The 20394-nt window shown below is 41.0% G+C and overlaps 2 protein-coding genes across 3 annotated transcripts; both read right to left on the bottom strand.

Annotated features, from left to right (window-relative positions):
• Positions 1-868: 868 nt before the first annotated feature.
• Positions 869-2234, bottom strand: LOC134570794 (gamma-crystallin 1-like). Of its 2 annotated transcripts, XM_063428772.1 has the most exons (3): positions 2188-2234; positions 1470-1712; positions 869-1199 (listed from the first exon to the last, which is right to left on the bottom strand). In XM_063428772.1, the coding sequence occupies exons 1-3, from the start codon at positions 2194-2196 to the stop codon at positions 927-929; spliced, it is 525 nt and encodes a 174-aa protein (XP_063284842.1). In that variant the 5' UTR covers positions 2197-2234; the 3' UTR covers positions 869-926. The 2 variants fall into 2 exon arrangements, with proteins under 2 accessions (XP_063284842.1, XP_063284841.1); XM_063428771.1 differs by lacking the exon at positions 2188-2234 and having other exon boundaries at positions 1470-1727.
• Positions 2235-11869: 9635 nt separating this feature from the next.
• LOC134571264 (gamma-crystallin 1-like) lies at positions 11870-12772 on the bottom strand. Its single transcript, XM_063429436.1, has 2 exons — positions 12503-12772; positions 11870-12204 (listed from the first exon to the last, which is right to left on the bottom strand). Exons 1-2 carry the CDS (start codon positions 12770-12772, stop codon positions 11932-11934), a joined length of 543 nt encoding a protein of 180 aa, XP_063285506.1. The 3' UTR covers positions 11870-11931.
• Between the last annotated feature and the right edge of the window lie 7622 nt (positions 12773-20394).

Genomic DNA, 20394 nt, shown 5'->3' with positions numbered 1-20394 from the left:
GTCTTTGTTTGTGTGTGTATGGACTCAGCAGTATGTGTGTGTATGGACTTAACAGTCTATGTGTCTGTGTGTGTATGGACTCAACAGTCGATGTGTCTATGTGTGTGTATGGACTCAGCAGTATGTGTGTCTGTGTGTGTGTATGGATTCAGCAGTCTGTGTGTGTGTATGACCTCTACATGTAATTTTAGATGTTACAATACTGTTCAATTAGTATTATCTTGTAAAAGTCGGTGGCTACTAAATGTTGCCTTGTTTTGTCATTTTTTTATGTTTATTTCTTACATTTAAAGCATGTACTTTTGCATAAACATAAATCTGCTATGACAAATCTTACTCTGCAGCTTTGAAGTTTCAACAGTCTAACTTAGCCAAATTAAGGAGATTAGAAATGAAGGTAGCTCACAAAAACAATCTCCACATTGAACATGTTCCATTAAATATGAACATGTACATAAATGGATCTTTCAGATATGTGAAGCCTTAGAATCATTGAATATTCTGTGTTGTTACATGCTTTTTCAAATTCAGCAGTTTCTGTAGAGGCTTAACATGTGAAGTGTAAAAGGTTGTAGTTGGATGTCCAGGTCTTTCATCATATTTCTTCCATTATTCTAACTCACAAAGAATCCCTATTACCTTTGACCTATACATATAGGACATATACATAAATATCTAAATATATATTTGTATAAGAATGTACTATATTCTGCAAAGAAAGCATTAAAAAAATGAACCACTGTTATCTAAATAATTAATTTACTGAACTGTGGTTTAAGATAAGTGTTTGCATTTTGCATGTAAAGTAAAAGGTATAAAACCCACAACAAAAATAGAAAATGAAAAAAATATAGACCTTAAAGACACTTTTTGAAGCTTTTATTATATTCTTAATGACATGCTGATTTAGTAATAAATACAACTTATTAGAAATGGTGAAGTCTCCTGAATGAGCCAATTCTTGGGCTCATGGCACCCCAGTCAGTATATCTTCTGTACTCTCCAGGTCTCAGGTAATACTGGCGTCCTTTGTAATTTGGTTCCTCATAGAACATCCAGTAGCCATCAATCACCTGGCAGGAGTGGATGTCATGGTAACGGAATCTCTCATTGACATTAGTACAATCTTCAGTGAACTCCATCATCTGACCTCGGAAATCCTCCCTCTCATAGACCTTTACTCTGAATGATCCATGGTGCTTTAGAAAGAAAAAAATTATTTATAAACAAGATTAAAATAATTGTATGATTGCATGTAAAAATCAAAATCTATATGAGATTATATATATTTTTTTTATCAATATTTACCCACCTGTTACCTGACAATGGAATTGTGAACTGAAGATATTTCCCATAAAATAATTAATAATAGTCAAAAAGGACATATCTGCAAAGGTAAACCTATAATAATTGATAATTGGAAAATAATGTATTTTTGGACTGCATCATATTTATGTAAGATTCTTTACCTGTGGGCTAATACGACAAGATCTGATGGAGTCATTGAAACCCATCCATTGCTGGAAATTAGGGTATTCTCCCCTGCTAAGGTAATACTGGTGTCCTCTAAAGTTGGGGTGCTCATACAGAATCCAGTTTCCACTTTCCACTCGGATGGAATTACAGCGATGAAAATATGAGGACATATCTGGACACTCAGAGTTGCACTCATAAGAGCGGCCCTGGAAGTTACGATCCTCGTAGAATACAATCTGTGAAAGAACCATGCATTTGAACATTTTAGATGTTTTTGTTTATTTTTGGAGTTAAACATATAAGTTTAAGGCAGAATTGGAATATATGTTTTTGGTACATTTTGTGAACTTGCATTCACTTTCACATAATTATAGCAATTTATTACGGTTAATAGTGGTATTCACTAGAAAGTACTTTCAAAAACTGAAAAAATCTTAATCTTGAGTCTGAAAAAAGTAAACATGTGATGCATGTGTCCTGATGAATTCTTATTCGATGTGGCGGCAAATGTTCAAAACTGGTTTACGGAATATTATGTTGGCATGTTTCTGGACTAGATAAACTCACTACGGTATATTGTTCAGCAGATAGAGTTTGCTGGCATTCAGTGTAAGCATTTAAAATTGTAATTTATTTGGGTTCATTTAAAAAAAAAAAATCTGTTTATTGTTTCCAATATTTCTTGTGTTGCAAATATTCAGATCATCTTACCTTTCCCATTTTCAGTGATGGATGATCTGCTCATGCAAGTTGTGCTGTTACACAGAATGGAGAGCCTTTATATACAGTTTACCTTGCTGATGCTTAAATACATTGAAAACAGTGCTTAGCTGGTTTCTTTTCAGCAGTAATTAGAATGTATAGCTATTGTATACTATATGCTTTAGTATAGCTATTGTATTGTATCCTGTATGCTTTTTTTGTTTACCTGCTGGCACAAGCAGTTCCTGGTTCTAAGAGATATCTAGAGAAAATGTGACAGGCCTAAAATAGATTATTTGGATTCCTACCGATGAAAAAAACTATATTAAAGCATATTTTGCAAAAAGAAAAGAAAAAAAAAGGTTTGAGATTATTGCCAATTGTTCTGCAACTTGTTTAAGTTCTGTTTTTAAAGATATTATTATAATTAATATTAGGGGGGCGTGGCCTGAGGTCCGAGCAGCATGGCCGCCTGAATCCTGAGCTCCTCGCCACCGCGCTCCTAAAAGCCACTTACCGCACGTCAGCCGACTCTGATGGGGCGCACAAAACGGGCGGAACACCCGCAGACCCCCAGGACTGCACCCCAGGCACCTTCCGCAGGCCCGATGGATGGGTTCCTTCAAACCCCGCTGGGGTCTAGCCGGGCCGCGCACGGCTCCAAAATGGCGCCGGTCTCCCCTGCCTCTTCAAACTCCGATCAGGAGCAGCCCACGCTGGCTGATATAAAGGCAGAGATCAGGCGCCTGGCCAGTAATATGGTCACAAAGGCTGACCTGCAATCTCTCACCTCCACCCTTCAAGCCTCCCTTACCTCAGCAGTGACTGCACTGAGGGCTGACATGGACGCACAGGACGGCCGGATACAGGCTCTGGAGGCGCAGGCCCAGACCACGCGACGCCAAACATCAGCAGCTGATACAGCACTCGCAAGACAGGGCAACATGCTACTGACCCTGCGCCGCCAGATGGAGGACCTGGACAACAGGAGCCGCCGCTCCAATATCCGGGTAAGAGGGGTACCTGAGCGGGATGGCGCAGAAAATGCGGAGGTCCTACTGACCGGGCTATTCCGGCACATATTAGAGGGTGAAGCTCCAGCGGATATACGCTTTGAAAGAGCACACAGGGCCCTGAGACCCCGAATCCGTGAGGGGGACCCCCGAGATCTCATTTGCTGCCTTCACTCCTTCCCACTAAAGGAACGCATAATGCGCACCACCAGAACGCGACCTACATGGCAGTACCAGGGTGCTGATGTCTCTCTATACCAAGACCTCTCCCCAGCCACGTTGGAAGCGCGACGAGCCCTCAGACCCATAACATCTGCCCTCAGGGAACGCAATATACCGTACAAATGGGGCTTCCCCTTCAGCATACAGGTGCGCCACCGCAATGAGTGGGTATCTGCACGCTGGCCAGATGAAGTCCCACACTTCCTGCAACGTCTGGATCTACCGCCTATAGCTGTGCCGGACTGGATCCTGGAACTGCTGGATAGGGAACCCAGACCCCAGAGGCCACCCCGGCAACCACGGAGGGATTCCAGGGAGAACCGCCCAGGCGTTCTGCCCGCCCACCCGACTAATCCAGAAGAATAAATACCTGCGACCGGGCAGAAGCCCACCTGTGACCTGCTGGCTCAGTAGGCCTACACAACATGGAAATCCAGTGAAAGGTTGCCCATAAGCTTCGCCTTAGCCGTGGCTGGCTGGCCGACCTGCGTGGGTGGGCACCTGGCCCGCCACCTGAAAATGGTCTTCTCCTTCTTTTATTGTTTATTCTCTTTTGTCTCTTTGGGTGGGGGATGGGAGTGGGTCTCCAGCTATTGCCGCCATGGACCGGACGGAGGGCCCCCTCATCCCACTGCAGAGGCCGGGTTACGAGCCTAACACCGCCATATGCCTCCCCTAATGTAACTTAGCCTTCAATTGCCCCATGTTGTTGTTTTTGTTCTTTTTCTTCTCCCTCCTGGAACTGGCCGAGCTGTTTTTCGAGGGGAAACTGGGTTGGGCATCACTGACTTGGAGGGGTCCTGCCATCCGCAGTGGTTGGCTGAATCCGGCACAAGACCTGGGACGTCTACCCTTAGCGCTCCACCTGAGCCCCCCCAAGCTATCGGATACACCTGGCCTGCTCGCATCTGGTTGAAAGCTGGAATGCAGGACGCTCCGCTACAGGTCTCTGTGGGTGTGGGGGAGTGGGGGGGCGGGCATTGTGAGGCTTGACGTGCAAGGGAATAGGGGAGGGGGAAGACATACAGGAATCACTATGCTCTAATATAGTTTTGCAAGGGAGGGGAGGGGGGTGAGAGGGGAAGGAAGGGGGGGGAGGAAAGGAATGATAAAAAGAGGGAGGGAAGGGGGGAGAAAAAGAGAAAAATAAAAATAAAAAAAAAAATCAAAAAAAAAAAAATATTATTATTATTATTATTATTATTATTATTATTATTATGGGGCTAAATTATATATATTACATTAATTATATTTATAATAGATACATGTAAGATGTAATTTGAAACTAAAGTACGTTCATGCATCAGTTATAATCACAGCCATTTATTCATCCTCCTGAACTCCTGAATTGTGTTTGTATTTTCAACGTTATCACAATCCAAAACATTTGAACTATTAAAAATAAAGTTACAACTTAGCTTATCTATTATTGGTATTCTTTTTGAAGGTGTGACGGTTACCCCTATAGAGTGAGGGTATTTACCGTCTGGACATCCATCTTCCTATAGATGGAGAGCGCTGCAAGGTCCCAACACGATATCCTAGCGAAATTGTATGGGGGCCAATCATATTATAAGCTAAATGTCACAAATACGCAAGCAATGGGAGTGGGAGTGCCAGGCCACACAATAGCCCAACTAAGAGCCACATTCCCCCTGGATTGGAGGGGTGACTACCTTAATTCCTTCTGTGCTGATCTATGCGGATTAAATGATGTCCCATTCATTATTATTCAGGTATGCAATAAAAGAGTCCAAATCTGTACCAGTGCCTGTCTAGATAAAAAATATGTCATCTATGAAGCGGCGATAGCACACCAAATTCGCCCCCCAAGTGTGTCTCTGGTATATGAATTGTTCTTCCCAATACGCATTGAATAAGTTGGAGTAGCTCAATGGCGTCGATAGGAGGGGGCGAGAATGTGTCATGGCCGCCCTACATCATGCTGTGCCCCCCCTTGTGCCCCCATATGCTGGCAACTTGCTGGCAACTTGCTGGCCATGTGTTTAAATTGTTGCAGGAATTTTACGCCCACCTAGCTCCCTAGTGCATTCCTTTTTAGGCATAGCCCAATTCCTTTCTGAAACTGTAGCTTAAAACCAAAAAAAATAACTGTTAGCTTTTGGAGATTTAAATAATGATTGGCTGAATCCTAAAAATAATAAATCATGTTGCAGCTAACACAATTAATTTCCTCCCCAATGCACGTTAATAATGTAAGCCATAACCATATCTTGCTAGATCGGATTTTCTCCTGTTGTCCTGGCAAAATCCAGTAGGTGGGCATTCTCACTAACAATTCCAGATCTAGACACGGCAATTTAATTTTTTCAGTCCAAACCCTTGCGTGTTTATAATTTGCATGCCCCTCTGTGTAGAGTGCGAATAAGGGACACAACTGCACTGGGTTATGAAATATTTTTAATGAACTTTAAATACCTGATGTGTTGAAAATTTTTATCTTTGTGTTATGAATATTATAATTTTTGTAGACACAAGAACTGAGAGACTACATTCATCTGTATATCAACGGTCACCACATATGGTTCTTGTTGAGATAATAATTGGTGGAGGCCTGTTGATATTAACCTTTGCGCCAGCATTGCCAACCAGACTCCCATGTGTATTATACTTCCATTGCAAGCCAGACTCCCATGTTTATTTGACTACCATGTGTGTAAAGACTTCTCTTTTTGAAGGTGTGACGGTTACCCCTATAGAGTGAGGGTATTTACCGTCTGGACATCCATCTTCCCACAGATGGAGAGCACTGCAAGGTCCCAACACGATATCCTAGCGAAATTGTATGGGGGCCAATCATATTATAAGCTAAATGTCACAAAGACGCAAGCAATGGGAGTGGGAGTGCCAGGCCACACAATAGCCCAACTAAGAGCCACATTCCCCCTGGAGGGATGACTACCTTAGTTCCTTCTGTGCTGATCTATGCGGATAAAACAATGTCCCATTCATTATTATTCAGGTATGCAATAAAAGAGTCCAAGTCTGTACCAGTGCCTGTGTAGATAAAAAATATGCCATCTATGAAGCGGCGATAGCACACCAAATTCGCCCCCCAAGTGTGTCTCTGGTATATGAATTGTTCTTCCCAATACGCATTGAATAAGTTGGTGTAGCTCAATGGCGTCGGGGGCCAGAGGGTGCCATGGCCCCCCTACATCATGCTGTGCCCCCCCTTGTGCCCCCATATGCTGGCAACTTGCTGGCAACTTGCTGGCCATGTGTTTAAATTGTTGCAGGAGTTTTACGCCCACCTACCTCCCTAGTGCATTCCTTTTTAGGCATAGCCCAATTCCTTTGTGAAACTGTAGCTCAAAACCCAAAAAATGAACTGTTAGCTTTCGGAGATTTAAATAATGATTGGCTGAATCCTAAAAATAATAAATCATGTTGCAGCTAACACAATTAATTTCCTCCCCAACGCATGTTAATAATGTAAGCCATAACCATATCTTGCTAGATCGGATTTTCTCCTGTTGTCCTGGCAAAATCCAGTAGGTGGGCATTCTCACTAACAGTTTCAGTGACCACTGTTCAATGTACTGCATACGCAAAATAAAGGCCACTAAATCCTCTCCCAAGATTATAATCACCAGGGATTTCAAGAAATGTAATCTTGAATCCTTTCTAAACAATCTCAAGAACCTACCATGCTACAGATTATGTCTAATTCCAGATCTAGACACTGCAATTACATTTTTTCAGTCCAAACCCTTGCGTGTTTATAATTTGCATGCCCCTCTGTGTAGAGTGTGAATAAGGGACACAACTGCACTGGGTTCTGAAATATTTTTAATGAACTTTAAATACCTGATGTGTTGAAAATGTTTATCTTTGTGTTATGAATATTATAATTTTTGTAGACACAAGAACTGAGAGACTACATTCATCTGTATATCAATGGTCACCACATATGGTTCTTGTTGAGATAATAATTGGTGGAGGCCTGTTGATATTAACCTTTAAGCCAGCATTGCAAACCAGACTCCCATGTGTATTATACTTCCATTGCAAGCCAGACTCCCATGTTTATTTGACTACCATGTGTGTAAAGACTTCTCTTTTTGAAGGTGTGACGGTTACCCCTATAGAGTGAGGGTATTTACCGTCTGGACATGCTTCTTCCCATAGATGGAGAGCGCTGCAAGGTCCCAACGCGATATCCTAGCGAAATTGTATGGGGGCCAATCATATTATAAGCTAACGTCACAAAGACGCAAGCAATGGGAGTGGGAGTGCCAGGCCACACAATAGCCCAACTAAGAGCCACATTCCCCCTGGATTGGAGGGATGACTACCTCACCTTCCTGGGCCTGCGGATAACTAAGACCATAGCAGGTCTCCATGAACACAATTACGGAAGACTAATGAGAGACATAGCTGACACTTTACAAACATGGGAGGACAAATACCTGTCCTGGGTGGGAAGGATAGCAGCGGTCAAAATGATAGTGATGCCCAAACTCCAATACCTATTATGCACATTACAGATCCATATACCCAGAATATTCCTACAAAATCTCCAACAAACCCTGAACAGATTCATATGGGCGAATCGCAAAATACAAGTAGCAAAAAAAATACTGAGCAGACCGGTGACAGAAGGGGGACTAGGACTACCTGACGTGGGCACATACTACAAAGCGACCCTTTTGGCCACGGTGGTGCTAGCTCATAAGGGGGAGGACAGACCGTAATGGGTAGACATAGAATCGACGTGGACATGCCCGAAAGGCCTACACCATCTATTCTGAATACCTCACAAATTACGCCCTAAAATAATAGGAATGCCTGACACCACGTCTCTATTGTTGAGAACGTGGGACGCAGCCAAACCCCAACTGGGCTACACTAAATCATGGTCCCTAGCGACCCCAATACAGAGCATACACATTGCCAACCCCGCATTCGACTACAGGCCATGGAAAAGAAGAGGCTGCACATTGATCAAACACGTATACTACAACGACACCCTAATGCAATTTCCGGACCTTCAGAGCCGGTACAGTCTGCCACCTCACTCAATATTCTCGTATCTACAACTCAAATCACTGCTAGAGAATAACACAGGGGAAGTTACACCCAGGAAAGCAAGGAACATAGAACGAATATGCGTAGCCAGAACAATACATATGAGTGGCAAAGTACACTTGCTGAGGTTGGCAGAGCACACGCTGAAGGCCTGACACCCAGACGCTTGCAGACAACTAACTGCTATTAGCTTACAGTGAAACACTTTTTGTTGTTTTTAAAGGCACGCTATAGTCACACCAGATATGAGTGGTGGCACTGGGCAAGTGGGCACAGTATCCACTGTGAGCCTGACATAGAAGCTGGCAGACAACTAACTGCTCTTCAATCTATTACAGTGAAAAAACATTTTTTGTTTTTAAATGCAAGCTTAAACTATTGTGACACCAGATATGAGTGGTGGCACTGGGAAAGTGGGCACAGTATCCACTGTGAGCCTGACACAGAAGCTGGCAGACAACTAACTGCTATTAGCTTACAGTGAAAAACTTTTTTTGTTTTTAAAGGCACGCTATAGTCACACCAGATATGATTGGTGACAGTGGGCAAGTGGGCACAGTATCCACTGTGAGCCTGACACAGAAGCTGGCAGACAACTAACTGTTCTTCAATCTATTACAGTGAAAAAAATAATTTTGTTTTTAAATGCAAGCTTAAGCTATTGTGACACCAGATATGAGTGGTGGCACTGGGCAAGTGGGCACAGTATCCACTGTGAGCCTGACACAGAAGCTAGCAGACAACTAACTGCTATTAGCTTACAGTGAAAAACTTTTTTTGGTTTTAAAGGCACGCTATAGTCACACCAGATATGAGTGGTGGCACTGGGCAAGTGGGCACAGTTAACACTGTGAGCCTGACACAGAAGCTGGCAGACAACTAACTGCTCGTCAATCTATTACAGTGAAAATCATTTTTTTGTTTTTAAATGCAAGCTTAAGCTATTGTGACACCAGATATGAGTGGTTGCACTGGGCAAGTGGACACAGTATCCAATGTGAGCCTGACACAGAAGCTGGCAGGCAGGAAACTGCAATTACTTTACACACAAAAAAAGCATACTGATGTTCTAGCCCTAAAAAGGGCTTTTTGGGGTGCTGTTCTTACAGCAGAGATCAGATGAGTCCTTCAGGACTGTAGTGGATACTGAATACCCTAGCCTAGCTATCAATGTCCCTATCTAATGAGCAGCAGCTACACTTTCCCTCCTCTCACTAAGAATGCAGCTTCAGAATGAATCTAAAATGGATGCTGGGATGGAGGTGGGAGGGTCTGGAAGGGAGGGTCTGCTGCTAATTTGCTGGAATATGTCTGCTGACCGTGAGGCACAGGGTCAAAGTTTGCTCAATGATGACGAATAGGGGGCGGATCAAGCCGCGCATGTGTTCGCCCGAGGTGGCGAACGCGAACATGCTATGTTCGCCAGGAACTATTCGCCAGCGAACAGTTCGGTACATCACTAATAGTCATTTGATAGTCAGATATTAGCTAATAGCCCTCAATTGGACCTCACAAGTCTGTCAAATGGAAGTCATAAGATAGAGCATCTATGAAACTGCAGGAATATTGCGTACGGGCACAAACAAGGTCAATTGAGTTATCGTCTCCATATCCCATCAATGGGGAGATCTGGTTGTAACCCCTCCAGGATTATTAGTATACAGAGGAGTACCTAGTCTTCTTAGGAAAGCATTCACTTCCGACAAGTACCAAATATAATGTATGGCATGATGTGTGATCATGGGGAGTTTAGAATGTGATGCCTTAGGGTCTCAGACTTATGGTCATGCTTCAATAATTGTGTCCAGGCCAGAGTGATTTGTGTCAAATTAAATATTAGCAAATTGTCTTCAAAAGAATATCGTGACTGTTCTCATAAATCAAAGTCTCTATGTAAGAATTTCAGTGGCTTAAGAAACTTATACTAGTATGTGAAAAAATCCATTAATGCTAGTGGAGTTTGTTTGTTTATGAGATAAAACAGTTCATAATATGCATGATATAAAATTTCTCCATTCTTCCAAAAAAATTTCCTCTTGTATCCCACACATTTTTAAAACAACCCACATTCTCCACCAGGCACATCCTGTGATGGATGAAAGTGAACAGATTTGAGATTTGCCTTTTCCAGATATCACCACAGTCCTTCAATGTTGCCTGTTGTCCCGCAGTAGGGCTTTAATTTCCCTTTTGTATTTGGTCTTCCTTATTGTCCTTTAGCATGATGGCAACTATGTTGTGGTAAGTGATTAGACGGATCTCGCCCAAGAAGAACTTCTCTTTTGACTTAATGTGCCATTAGCATAATATCTATAAGTTGTGAACTAGGGTACCACTGTTAAGAGCATTCCCCAATCCTGCCAAGTTAATATTTAAGCTTCTGAAAACAGATAAATACAGGTAATTGTGTTTTTTGCTACCAAAATACTGAGAATCTTGGATCCCAAACAATATCTGGTCTGCTGGAAATTTCCTCCACCCACCTACGTGTAATTTTAGATGTTACAATACTGTTCAATTAGTATTATCTTGTAAAAGTCGGTGGCTACAAAATGTTGCCTTGTTTTGTCATTTTTTTATGTTTATTTCTTACATTTAAAGCATGTACTTTTGCATAAACATAAATCTGCTATGACAAATCTTACTCTGCAGCTTTGAAGTTTCAACAGTCTAACTTAGCCTAATTAAGGAAATTAGAAATGATGATAGCTCACAAAAACAATCTCCACATTGAACATGTTCCATTAAATATGAACATGCACATAAATGGATCTTTCAGATATGTGAAGCCTTAGAATCAGTGAATGTTCTGTGTTGTTGAATGCTTATTCAAATTCAGAAGTTTCTGTAGAGGCATAACATGTGAAGCGTAAAAGGTTGTAGTTGGATGTCCAGGTCTTTCTTCATATTTCTTCCATTATTCTAACTCACAAAGAATCCCTATTACCTTTGACCTTTACATATAGGACATATATACAAATATATAAATATAAATATATATTTGTATAAGAATGTACTATATTCTGCAAAGAAAGCATTAAAAAAATGTCATACCAGAAAACAACACCGTAGATATTATTTGATACATGACAGAGTTGTTGAAAGAATGTTTTCATTCTTCTTTTATGAAATACTATTACTTTTTTGGGTCAAACCACCTTCAGTAAAATAAGCTATAAGTATTTTGTCTGTCACAACTTCAACTTCCTGAGGGACTATATCTAAAATATAATATAATTCACCTTGTTACTTACTCATTATTTGTTTTTTTTACAGGAACCACTGTTATATTACTAATGTATTTACTGAACTGTGGTTTAAAATAAGTGTGTGCATTTTGCATGTAAAATAAAAGGTAAAACCACAACAAAAATAGAAAATGAAAAAAATATAGACCTTAAAGATAATTTTTGAAACTTTTATTATATTCTTAATGACATGCTGATTTAGTAATAAATACAACTTATTAGAAATGGTGAAGTCTCCTGAATGAGCCAATTCTTGGGCTCATGGCACCCCAGTCAGTATATCTTCTGTACTCTCCAGGTCTCAGGTAATACTGCTGTCCTTTGTAATTTGGTTCCTCATAGAACATCCAGTAGCCATCAATCACCTGGCAGGAGTGGATGTCATGGTAACGGAATTTCTCATTGACATTAGGACAATCTTCAGTGAACTCCATAATCTGACCTCGGAAATCCTCCCTCTCATAGACCTTTACTCTGAATGATCCATGGTGCTTTACGAAGAAAAAAATATTTATGAACAAAAGTAAAATAATTGTATAATTTCAAGTAAACATCAAAAATCTATACAAGAATATATATATATATACCTATATATATATTATCAATGTTAACACACCTGTTACCTGACAATGGAATTTTTAATTGAAGATATATTCCATAAAATAATGAATAATAGTCAAAAAAGGTCATATTTGCAAAGGTAAACTTATAATAATTGATAAATGGAAAATAATGCTTTTTTGGACTGCATTATATTTATGTAAGGTTCTTTTTGGTAAATATCTTTACCTGTGGGCTAATACGACAAGATCTGATGGAGTCATTGAAACCCATCCATTGCTGGAAATTAGGATATTCTCCCCTGCTAAGGTAATACTGGTGTCCTCTATAGTTGAGGTGCTCATACAGAATCCAGTTTCCACTCTCCACTCGAATGGAATTACAGCGATGAAAATATGAGGACATATCTGGACACTCAGAGTTGCACTCATAAGAGCGGCCCTGGAAGTTACGATCCTCATAGAAAACGATCTGTGAAAGAACCATACATTTGAACATTTTAGATTTCTTAGTTTATTAATGTTTTAATGATTAACAATTGCAGTTAAAAACTGTTTCTGGTTTGATTACTTGATGCTATAGATTCCCATCTACTATTATCCTGTTCAAATAATAAAGTGTAGGATTAAACATATAAGTTTAGGGCAGAATTGGAATATATGTTTTTGATACATTTTGTTTTTTACGATTGGTGAATTTACATTCACTTTCACATAATTATAGCAATTTATTATGGTGAATAGTGGCATTCACTAGAAAACTTTAAAAAACTGAAAACATCTTAGTCTTGAGCCTGAAAAAAGTAAACATGTGAAGCATGTGTTCTGATGAATTCTTATTTGAGGAGGCGGCAAATGTCCCAAACTGGGTTACGGAATATTATGTTGTCATGTTTCTGGCCTAGATAATTGTTCAGCAGATAAAATTTGCTTGCGTTCAGTGTAAGCATATAAAATTTAAATTTGTTTTTGTACATTTAAAAAAAGAAATCTGTTTATTGGTTCTATTATTTCTTGTGTTGGCAATATTTACAATATTCAGATCATCTTACCTTTCCCATTTTCAGTGATGGTTGATTTACTTATGCACGTTGTGCTGTTACACAGAATGAAGAGCCTTTATATACTGTTTACCTTGCTGATGCTTAAAAACATTGAAAACAGTGCTGAGCTGGTTTCTTTTCACCAGTACTTAGAATGTATAGCAATTGTATTCTGTATGCTTTAGTATAGCTATTGTTTTGTATCTTATATGCTTTTTTGTTTACCTGCCGGCAAAAGCAGTTTCTGGTACTAAGAGAGATCTAGAGAAAATGTGACAGGCCTTTTTAAAAATAGATTATTTGGATTCCCACCGAGTAAAAACTATTATAGGTGCGCTAAAAGTGCAAGCTTTCCTAAAACGATCCAGCTTTCCTAAAACGGTTTTGCACTATTGGTCTCTATTTTTGCTTTTATATTTCATATTTACCACTGAGGATTCAAAGCAAGGACTGAAGAATATACACTCCAAGTCTTCGCTGTACTTTAAGAGACTCTTTATATTATTGCTGATTTTTGTTTATTATCTCTCATTGTCCTACTTAGCGCACCCTGTATTTGTTGTATCTTGTAATACCCAAGCAATAACCAAGGGAGGGAAGAAGAAATAAAGAAACCACAGACTCCGAAATATCATATGCAAAGTGTATTGGTACCACAAACCAAGTGACAAACACCAAGACTTCAGGAATCAAGGGTTTCACTCAGAAGGGACACTTTTAGCAAATTGGTCCGAATAACCGGCTCTGACATTTACTTGGTAATGTCTGATGAAAGTATTGGCAGAGGATGAAGTGGCTGCTCAACAAAGCAGCTCAGGAGACACCTTGGAAGAGGAGGCCCAAGAGGAGCAAAAGGAATCTCATGGAATGAGCTTTGAGTCCATGCGGGACTGGAGCTTTCGAGGCCTGATAAGCTTGGATGATGGCTGATACAATCCATCTGCTAATGGTAGATTTAGGAGCCTGACTGCCCTTTCTACACTTGTTATAAAAGGACAAAGAGGCCTGGAGATGAACGCCAACGGGCGGTTCTGTCATTGTAGATTCTCAGGCATCTCACCAAATCCAAGGAGGAAAGATCTCTGTCATCACCATCTACTTGTGGAACCGGATGCAGAGCTGGGAGAACAATTTTCCCATTAATATGAAAGGCGGAGGTGACCTTAGGTCAAAATTCTGGGATAGTAAGAAGGATGACCCTGTCCTTATGGAAGACTGTGAAAGGCTCCTTGACCGACAGAGCATAAAGTTCAGAGACCCTTCTGCCTGAGGCCAAAGTCACCAGTAAGGCAGTTTTAATGGAGAGGAAATGGAAAGACACTGAATCCAAAGGTTCAAAGGGGTGAAACTTTAGAGCTTGGAGAACCAGAGGCAAGTCCCAAGGTGGAGCGAACGGCTTAATCGGAGCTCTGATTTTTAGTACAGCTTTAAGAAACCTGGTCACGTCCGAATCAAAGGCCCATTTGTGGTTAGTTAAAGCCAACAAGGCAGATATGTGAACCTTCAAGGTGTTGTAGCTCAGACCCTTCTCGATGTTCCCTGTGGAAGGACTCTGGATCGAGACATCCCTCGAGGAAGCCCAGGAAGAGAAAATGTCCCAGATTCCATAGTATGCGTTAGAAGTGGAACGTTTCCTGGCCCTGAGCAGGGTGTCTACCACCGCATGAGAGAAGCCTTTATTTAACAGCCTTTCCCTTTCAAACCTTCATTCCATCAGGTTGAGGGAGGACGGGTCTGGGTGGAGAACAGGACCTTGACACAGAAGGTCTGGGATTCTCGGAAGACTCCAAGGTGGCTCTACACAAAGGCTCTGCAGGAGAGGAAACCAGGGTCTGTGCGGCCAAAATAGGGCTGTGAGTATAAGGGAGATGCGAGCCATCCACATTCTCCATAGAATGGGAAAAATGTGGGGAAAAGGGGGAAAGCATACCTCTCTTTAAGTCACCAGTTGCTGGAAAGGGAGTCCCTCCCCATGGCTAGAGGATCGTTGTCCTTCGTGAAGAAACACTCCACCTTCCTGTTCTTTCGTGTCGCAAACAAGTCCACTTGAGGAAGGTCCCATCTGTCCACTATCATTCTGGACACATCGTCCGACAAAGACCACTCTCCCGGATCGATTCTGGATTTGCTGAGGAAATCCGCAATCTAATTCTGTTTCCACGGGAGATGAATTGCTGTGAGGCCTGACAGGTGTCGTTGAGACCATGACATCAACTGATGCATAAACACCATCATCCTGCAGCTCCTGGTGCCACACTGATGGTTGATGTAGGCTACCACAACAGCATCGTCTGACCGAATCTTCACCCAATGGTGACGAATTAGCGGAGATAAATGTTTCAGGGCTTCGAGAACAGCAAAGAGTTTGAGGAGATTGGAACGCAAGTTGTCCGCAGGGAACTTCCTCTCCTCTTGCGCGAAGTTGCGTTGACAATGGACTCCCCAACCCCAATGGCTGGCATCCATCACTATTACTATCCACGGAACATCTCCCAAAGGGAAGCTCTTGGCTAAGGAGATACTGTTCAGCCATCAAACCAGGGAAATGTGAACTGACAACGGAATCTTGATGGGCTGGAGTAGACTCTTTGAGGAGAATTGGAGGAGGAAGTTTGTTTGAAAGCTCCTCATTCTCCATTGTGCCTACCTTGTCAGTCTTATCGTGGAGGACATGGAACCCAGGAGACTCATCGCCTTTTTCGCTGAAGTCACCATGTATGCCAACGTCACCAGAACCTGTTTCCGTATTCTCAGGATCCTCTCTGGGGAGAGTTGAATCGTCCCCGCTGAAGTGACGAACAGAGCACCCAGGTATGTCATGGACTGACTCGGGCAGATATTACTCTTTTTGACATTGGTCCTCCAACCGTGACGTTGTAGGAACAGATGGCAAACAGTTGCATGGGAGGACAAAGTATCCTTGTCGTCCGCCACAATCAGGGTGTTGACCAAGTTATGGAAGATGGATATGCCCTGTTTTCTCAGTTCTGCGATGAGAACAACAAGCACTTATGTGAAAGTATTTTTGATGTGCTAGGGCTATAGGGATGTGGAAATACACCCTGTTCCAAATTATTATGCAAATTTTATTTAAGTGTCACAAAGATTAAATATTTAGTTTTTCAGTTTAACTCATGGATGGCATTGTGTCTCAGGGCTCTTTTGATCACTGAAAACAATCTCGGACACCTGTGATAATTAGATTGCCAGGTGAGCCCAATTTAAGGAAAAACTACTAAAGGAGGGTGTTCCACATTATTAAGCAGAGCACCATTTTCATGCAATATGGAGAAGAGAAAGGATCTCTCTGCTGCCAAAAAGAGTGAAATAGTTCAATGCCTTGGCTGAGGTATGAAAACATTAAATATTTCAGGAAAACTTAAGCGTGATCATCACACTTTTAAGAGATTTGGGGCTGATTCAGAGCACAGACGGGTGTGTGCAGATAAAGGCACGTTGAGGAAGATTTCTGCCAGATCCATGAATCGGATCAAGAGAGCAGCTGCTAAAATAGCATTACATAGCAGCAAACAGATATTTGAAGCTGCTGGTGCCTCTGGAGTCCCACGGACATCAAGGTTTAGAGTCCTCCAGAGTCTTGCAACTGTGCATAAACCTTCTATTCAGCCACCACTAACCAATGCTCACAAGCTGAAATGGCTGCATTTGGCAGAAAAAATTTCAAACAGTCCTGTTCACTGATGAGTGCCGTGCAACCCTGGATGGTCCAGTGGATGGTTGTTGGACGGCCACCCGGTTCCAACAAGGCTGCGATGTCAGCAAGGCGGTGGTGGAGTCATGTTTTGGGCCGGAATCATGGGAAGAGAGCTGGTCGGACACTTTAGGATCCCCGAAGGTGTAAAGATGACCTCTGCAAAGATAGAAACATAGAAACATAGAAACATAGAATGTGATGGCAGATAAGAACCATTCGGCCCATCGAGTCTGCCCAATTTTCTAAATACTTTCATTAGTCCCTGGCCTTATCTTATAGTTAGGATAGCCTTATGACTATCCCACGCATGCTTAAACTCCTTTACTGTGTTAACCTCTACCACTTCAGCTGGAAGGCTATTCCATGCATCCACTACCCTCTCAGTAAAGTAATACTTCCTGATATTATTTTTAAACCTTTGTCCCTCTAATTTAAGACTATGTCCTCTTATTGTGGTAGTTTTTCTTCTTTTAAATATAGTCTCCTCCTTTACTGTGTTGATTCCCTTTATGTATTTAAATGTTTCTATCATATCCCCCCTGTCTCGTCTTTCCTCCAAGCTATATATGTTAAGATCCTTTAACCTTTCCTGGTAAGTTTTATCCTGCAATCCATGAACCAGTTTAGTAGCCCTTCTCTGAACTCTCTCTAAAGTATCAATGTCCTTCTGGAGATACGGTCTCCAGTACTGCGTACATATAATCCAAGTGAGGTCTCACCAGTGTTCTGTACAATGGCATGAGCACTTCCCTCTTTCTACTGCTAATACCTCTCCCTATACAACCAAGCATTCTGCTAGCATATCCTGCTGCTCTATTACATTGTCTGCCTACCTTTAAGTCATCAGAAATAATCACCCCTAAATCCCTTTCCTCAGATGTTGAGGTTAGGACTCTATCAAATATTCTGTACTCTGCCCTTGGGTTTTTACATCCAAGATGCATTTTCTTGCACTTATCCACATTAAATGTCAGTTGCCAAAACTCTGACCATTTTTTTAGTTTACCTAAATCATTAGCCATTTGGCTTATCCCTCCTGGAACATCAACCCTGTTACATATCTTAGTATCATCAGCAAAAATACATACCTTACCATCAATACATACCTTACCATATTAAAGAGAATGGGTCCAAGTACAGATCCCTGAGGTACCCCACTGGTGACAAGCCCAAGCTTCGAATATACTCCATTGTCTACAACCCTCTGTTGCCTGTCACTCAGCCACTGCCTTACCCATTCAACAATATTGGAATCCAAACTTAAATATTGCAGTTTATTGATAAGCCTTCTATATGCAACAGTGTCAAAAGCCTTACTGAAATCTAGGTAAGCAATATCTACTGCACCACCCTGATCTATAATTTGAGTTACCCAATAAAAAAAATCTATAAGATTAATTTGGCATGATCTCCCTGAAGTAAATCCATGTTGTCTCTGATCTTGAAATCCATGTGTTTTTAGATGTTTAACAATCCTATCCTTTAACATGGTTTCCATCACTTTCCCTACTACTGAAGTAAGGCTTACTGGCCTATAGTTGCCCGACTCCTCCATATTACCTTTCTTGTGAATGGGCACAACATTCGCCAACTTCCAATCTTCTGGGACTACTCCTGTTATCAATGATTGGTTAAATAAATCTGTTAATGGTTTTGCTAGAACACCACTAAGCTCTGTTAATAGCTTTGGGTGTATTCCATCAGGTCCCATTGACCTTTTTGTCTTTACTTTTGACAGTTGAAATAGAACCTCTTCCTCTGTAAACTCACGTGTAATAAATGACTAATTTATCCTTTTTCTTAACTGAGGTCCCTTTCCTTCATTTTCATCTGTAAATACCGAACAAAAATATTCATTGAGGCAGTAAGCCAGACCTTTATCCTCTTCTACATACCTTCCTTCTTTTGTTTTTAATCTAACTAATCCTTGTTTTACTTTGCTTTTCTCATTTATGTATCTAAAAAAAGTTTTGTCCCCCTTTTTTACTGACTGTGCTATTTTCTCTTCTGTGTGTGATTTGGAAGCTCTTATAACTTGCTTAGCCTCTTTCTGCCTAATCTTATAGATCATTCTGTCTTCCTCACTCTGTTTTTTTTTTTATAATTACTAAATGCTAACTTTTTGTTTTTTACTATTTTGGCCACATCTGTGGAGTACCTCAGGGGTTTCTTGAATTTTTTGCTTTTACTGACAAGCCTAATGCAATTTTCTGTTGCCTTCAGTAGTGCAACTTTTAAATAATCCCATTTCTCTTGGACTCCATTTAAATTGCTCCAGTCTGATAATTACTCCTTTACACATATTCTAATCTTAGAAAAGTCTGTTTTTCTAAAGTCTAAAACTTTTGTTTTTGTGTGGTGTGACTCAGTCACTGTTCTTATATTAAACCACACTGACTGATGATCACTGGATCCTAAACTTTAACCTACAGTAATATCGGATACCAAATCTCCATTTGTTAACACTAAATCTAGTATGGCCTCTTTACGAGTTGGCTTCTCAACGACTTGTTTTAGAGACAATCCCAATAGGGAGTTTAGAATATGTGTGCTCCTGGCACAAGCAGCTATTTTTGTTTTCCAATTCACATCAGGAAGATTAAAGTCACCCATGATGATAACTTCCCCCTTCATTGTCATTTTAGCTATTTCCTCAACTAGTATATTATCTAGCTCTTCAATTTGTCCTTGGGGCCTATAAATCACACCTACACGAGTTACTGTGTGATTACCAAATTCTAACGTAACCCAAACTGACTCTATGTTCGCCTCACTAACTTTTATTAGGCTAGATTTTATGCTATCCTTCACATACAGGGCCACCCCTCCCCCTTTCCTGCCTTTCCTGTCTTTTCTATATAAAGAGTACCCTGGTATTGCTATGTCCCAGTCATTTTTCTCTTTATATCATGTCTCAGTAACAGCGACTAAATCTACACTATCAGTTGCAATTATTGCCACAAGTTCATGGATCTTATTCCCTAAACTGCAAGCATTTGTAGACATGACTCTAAGCTTATAATTTTTTAACACACTTGCTACAGGCACCTTCTGTCCTTGTTTGTGGAGTTTCTCACTGACCACTTTCTTCCGTAATAAAATCATCTTCATGCATGACAATGCACCATCTCATGCTGCAAAGAATACCTCTGCATCAATGGCTGCTATTGGGATAAAAGGAGAGAAAGTCATGGTGTGGCCTCCATCCTCCCCTGACCTCAATCATATTGAGAACCTTTGGAGCATCCTCAAGCAAAAAATCTATGAGGGTGGGAGGCAGTTTACATCCAAACAGCAGCTCTGGGAGGCTATTCTGACATCTTGCAAACAAATTCAAGCAGAAACTGTCCAAAAACTCACAAG

The sequence above is a fragment of the Pelobates fuscus genome, chromosome 8 (genome assembly GCF_036172605.1).
Source record: "Pelobates fuscus isolate aPelFus1 chromosome 8, aPelFus1.pri, whole genome shotgun sequence".
In the NCBI taxonomy this organism is placed as follows: domain Eukaryota; kingdom Metazoa; phylum Chordata; class Amphibia; order Anura; family Pelobatidae; genus Pelobates; species Pelobates fuscus.
This window is presented reverse-complemented; position numbering and strand designations above follow the sequence as displayed.

Bases quoted from the DNA above. Each gene is read 5' to 3' on its own strand.
- LOC134571264 (XM_063429436.1), bottom strand. From the start codon at position 12,772: ATGTTCAAATGTATGGTTCTTTCACAGATCGTTTTCTATGAGGATCGT. The intron at 12,205-12,502 runs GTAAAGATATTT...TTCTTCGTAAAG, and splicing joins CTTGTCGTATTAGCCCACAG to CACCATGGATCATTCAGAGT.
- LOC134570794 (XM_063428771.1), bottom strand. From the start codon at position 1,727: ATGGTTCTTTCACAGATTGTATTCTACGAGGATCGTAACTTCCAGGGC. The intron at 1,200-1,469 runs GTAAAGAATCTT...TTCTTTCTAAAG, and splicing joins CTTGTCGTATTAGCCCACAG to CACCATGGATCATTCAGAGT.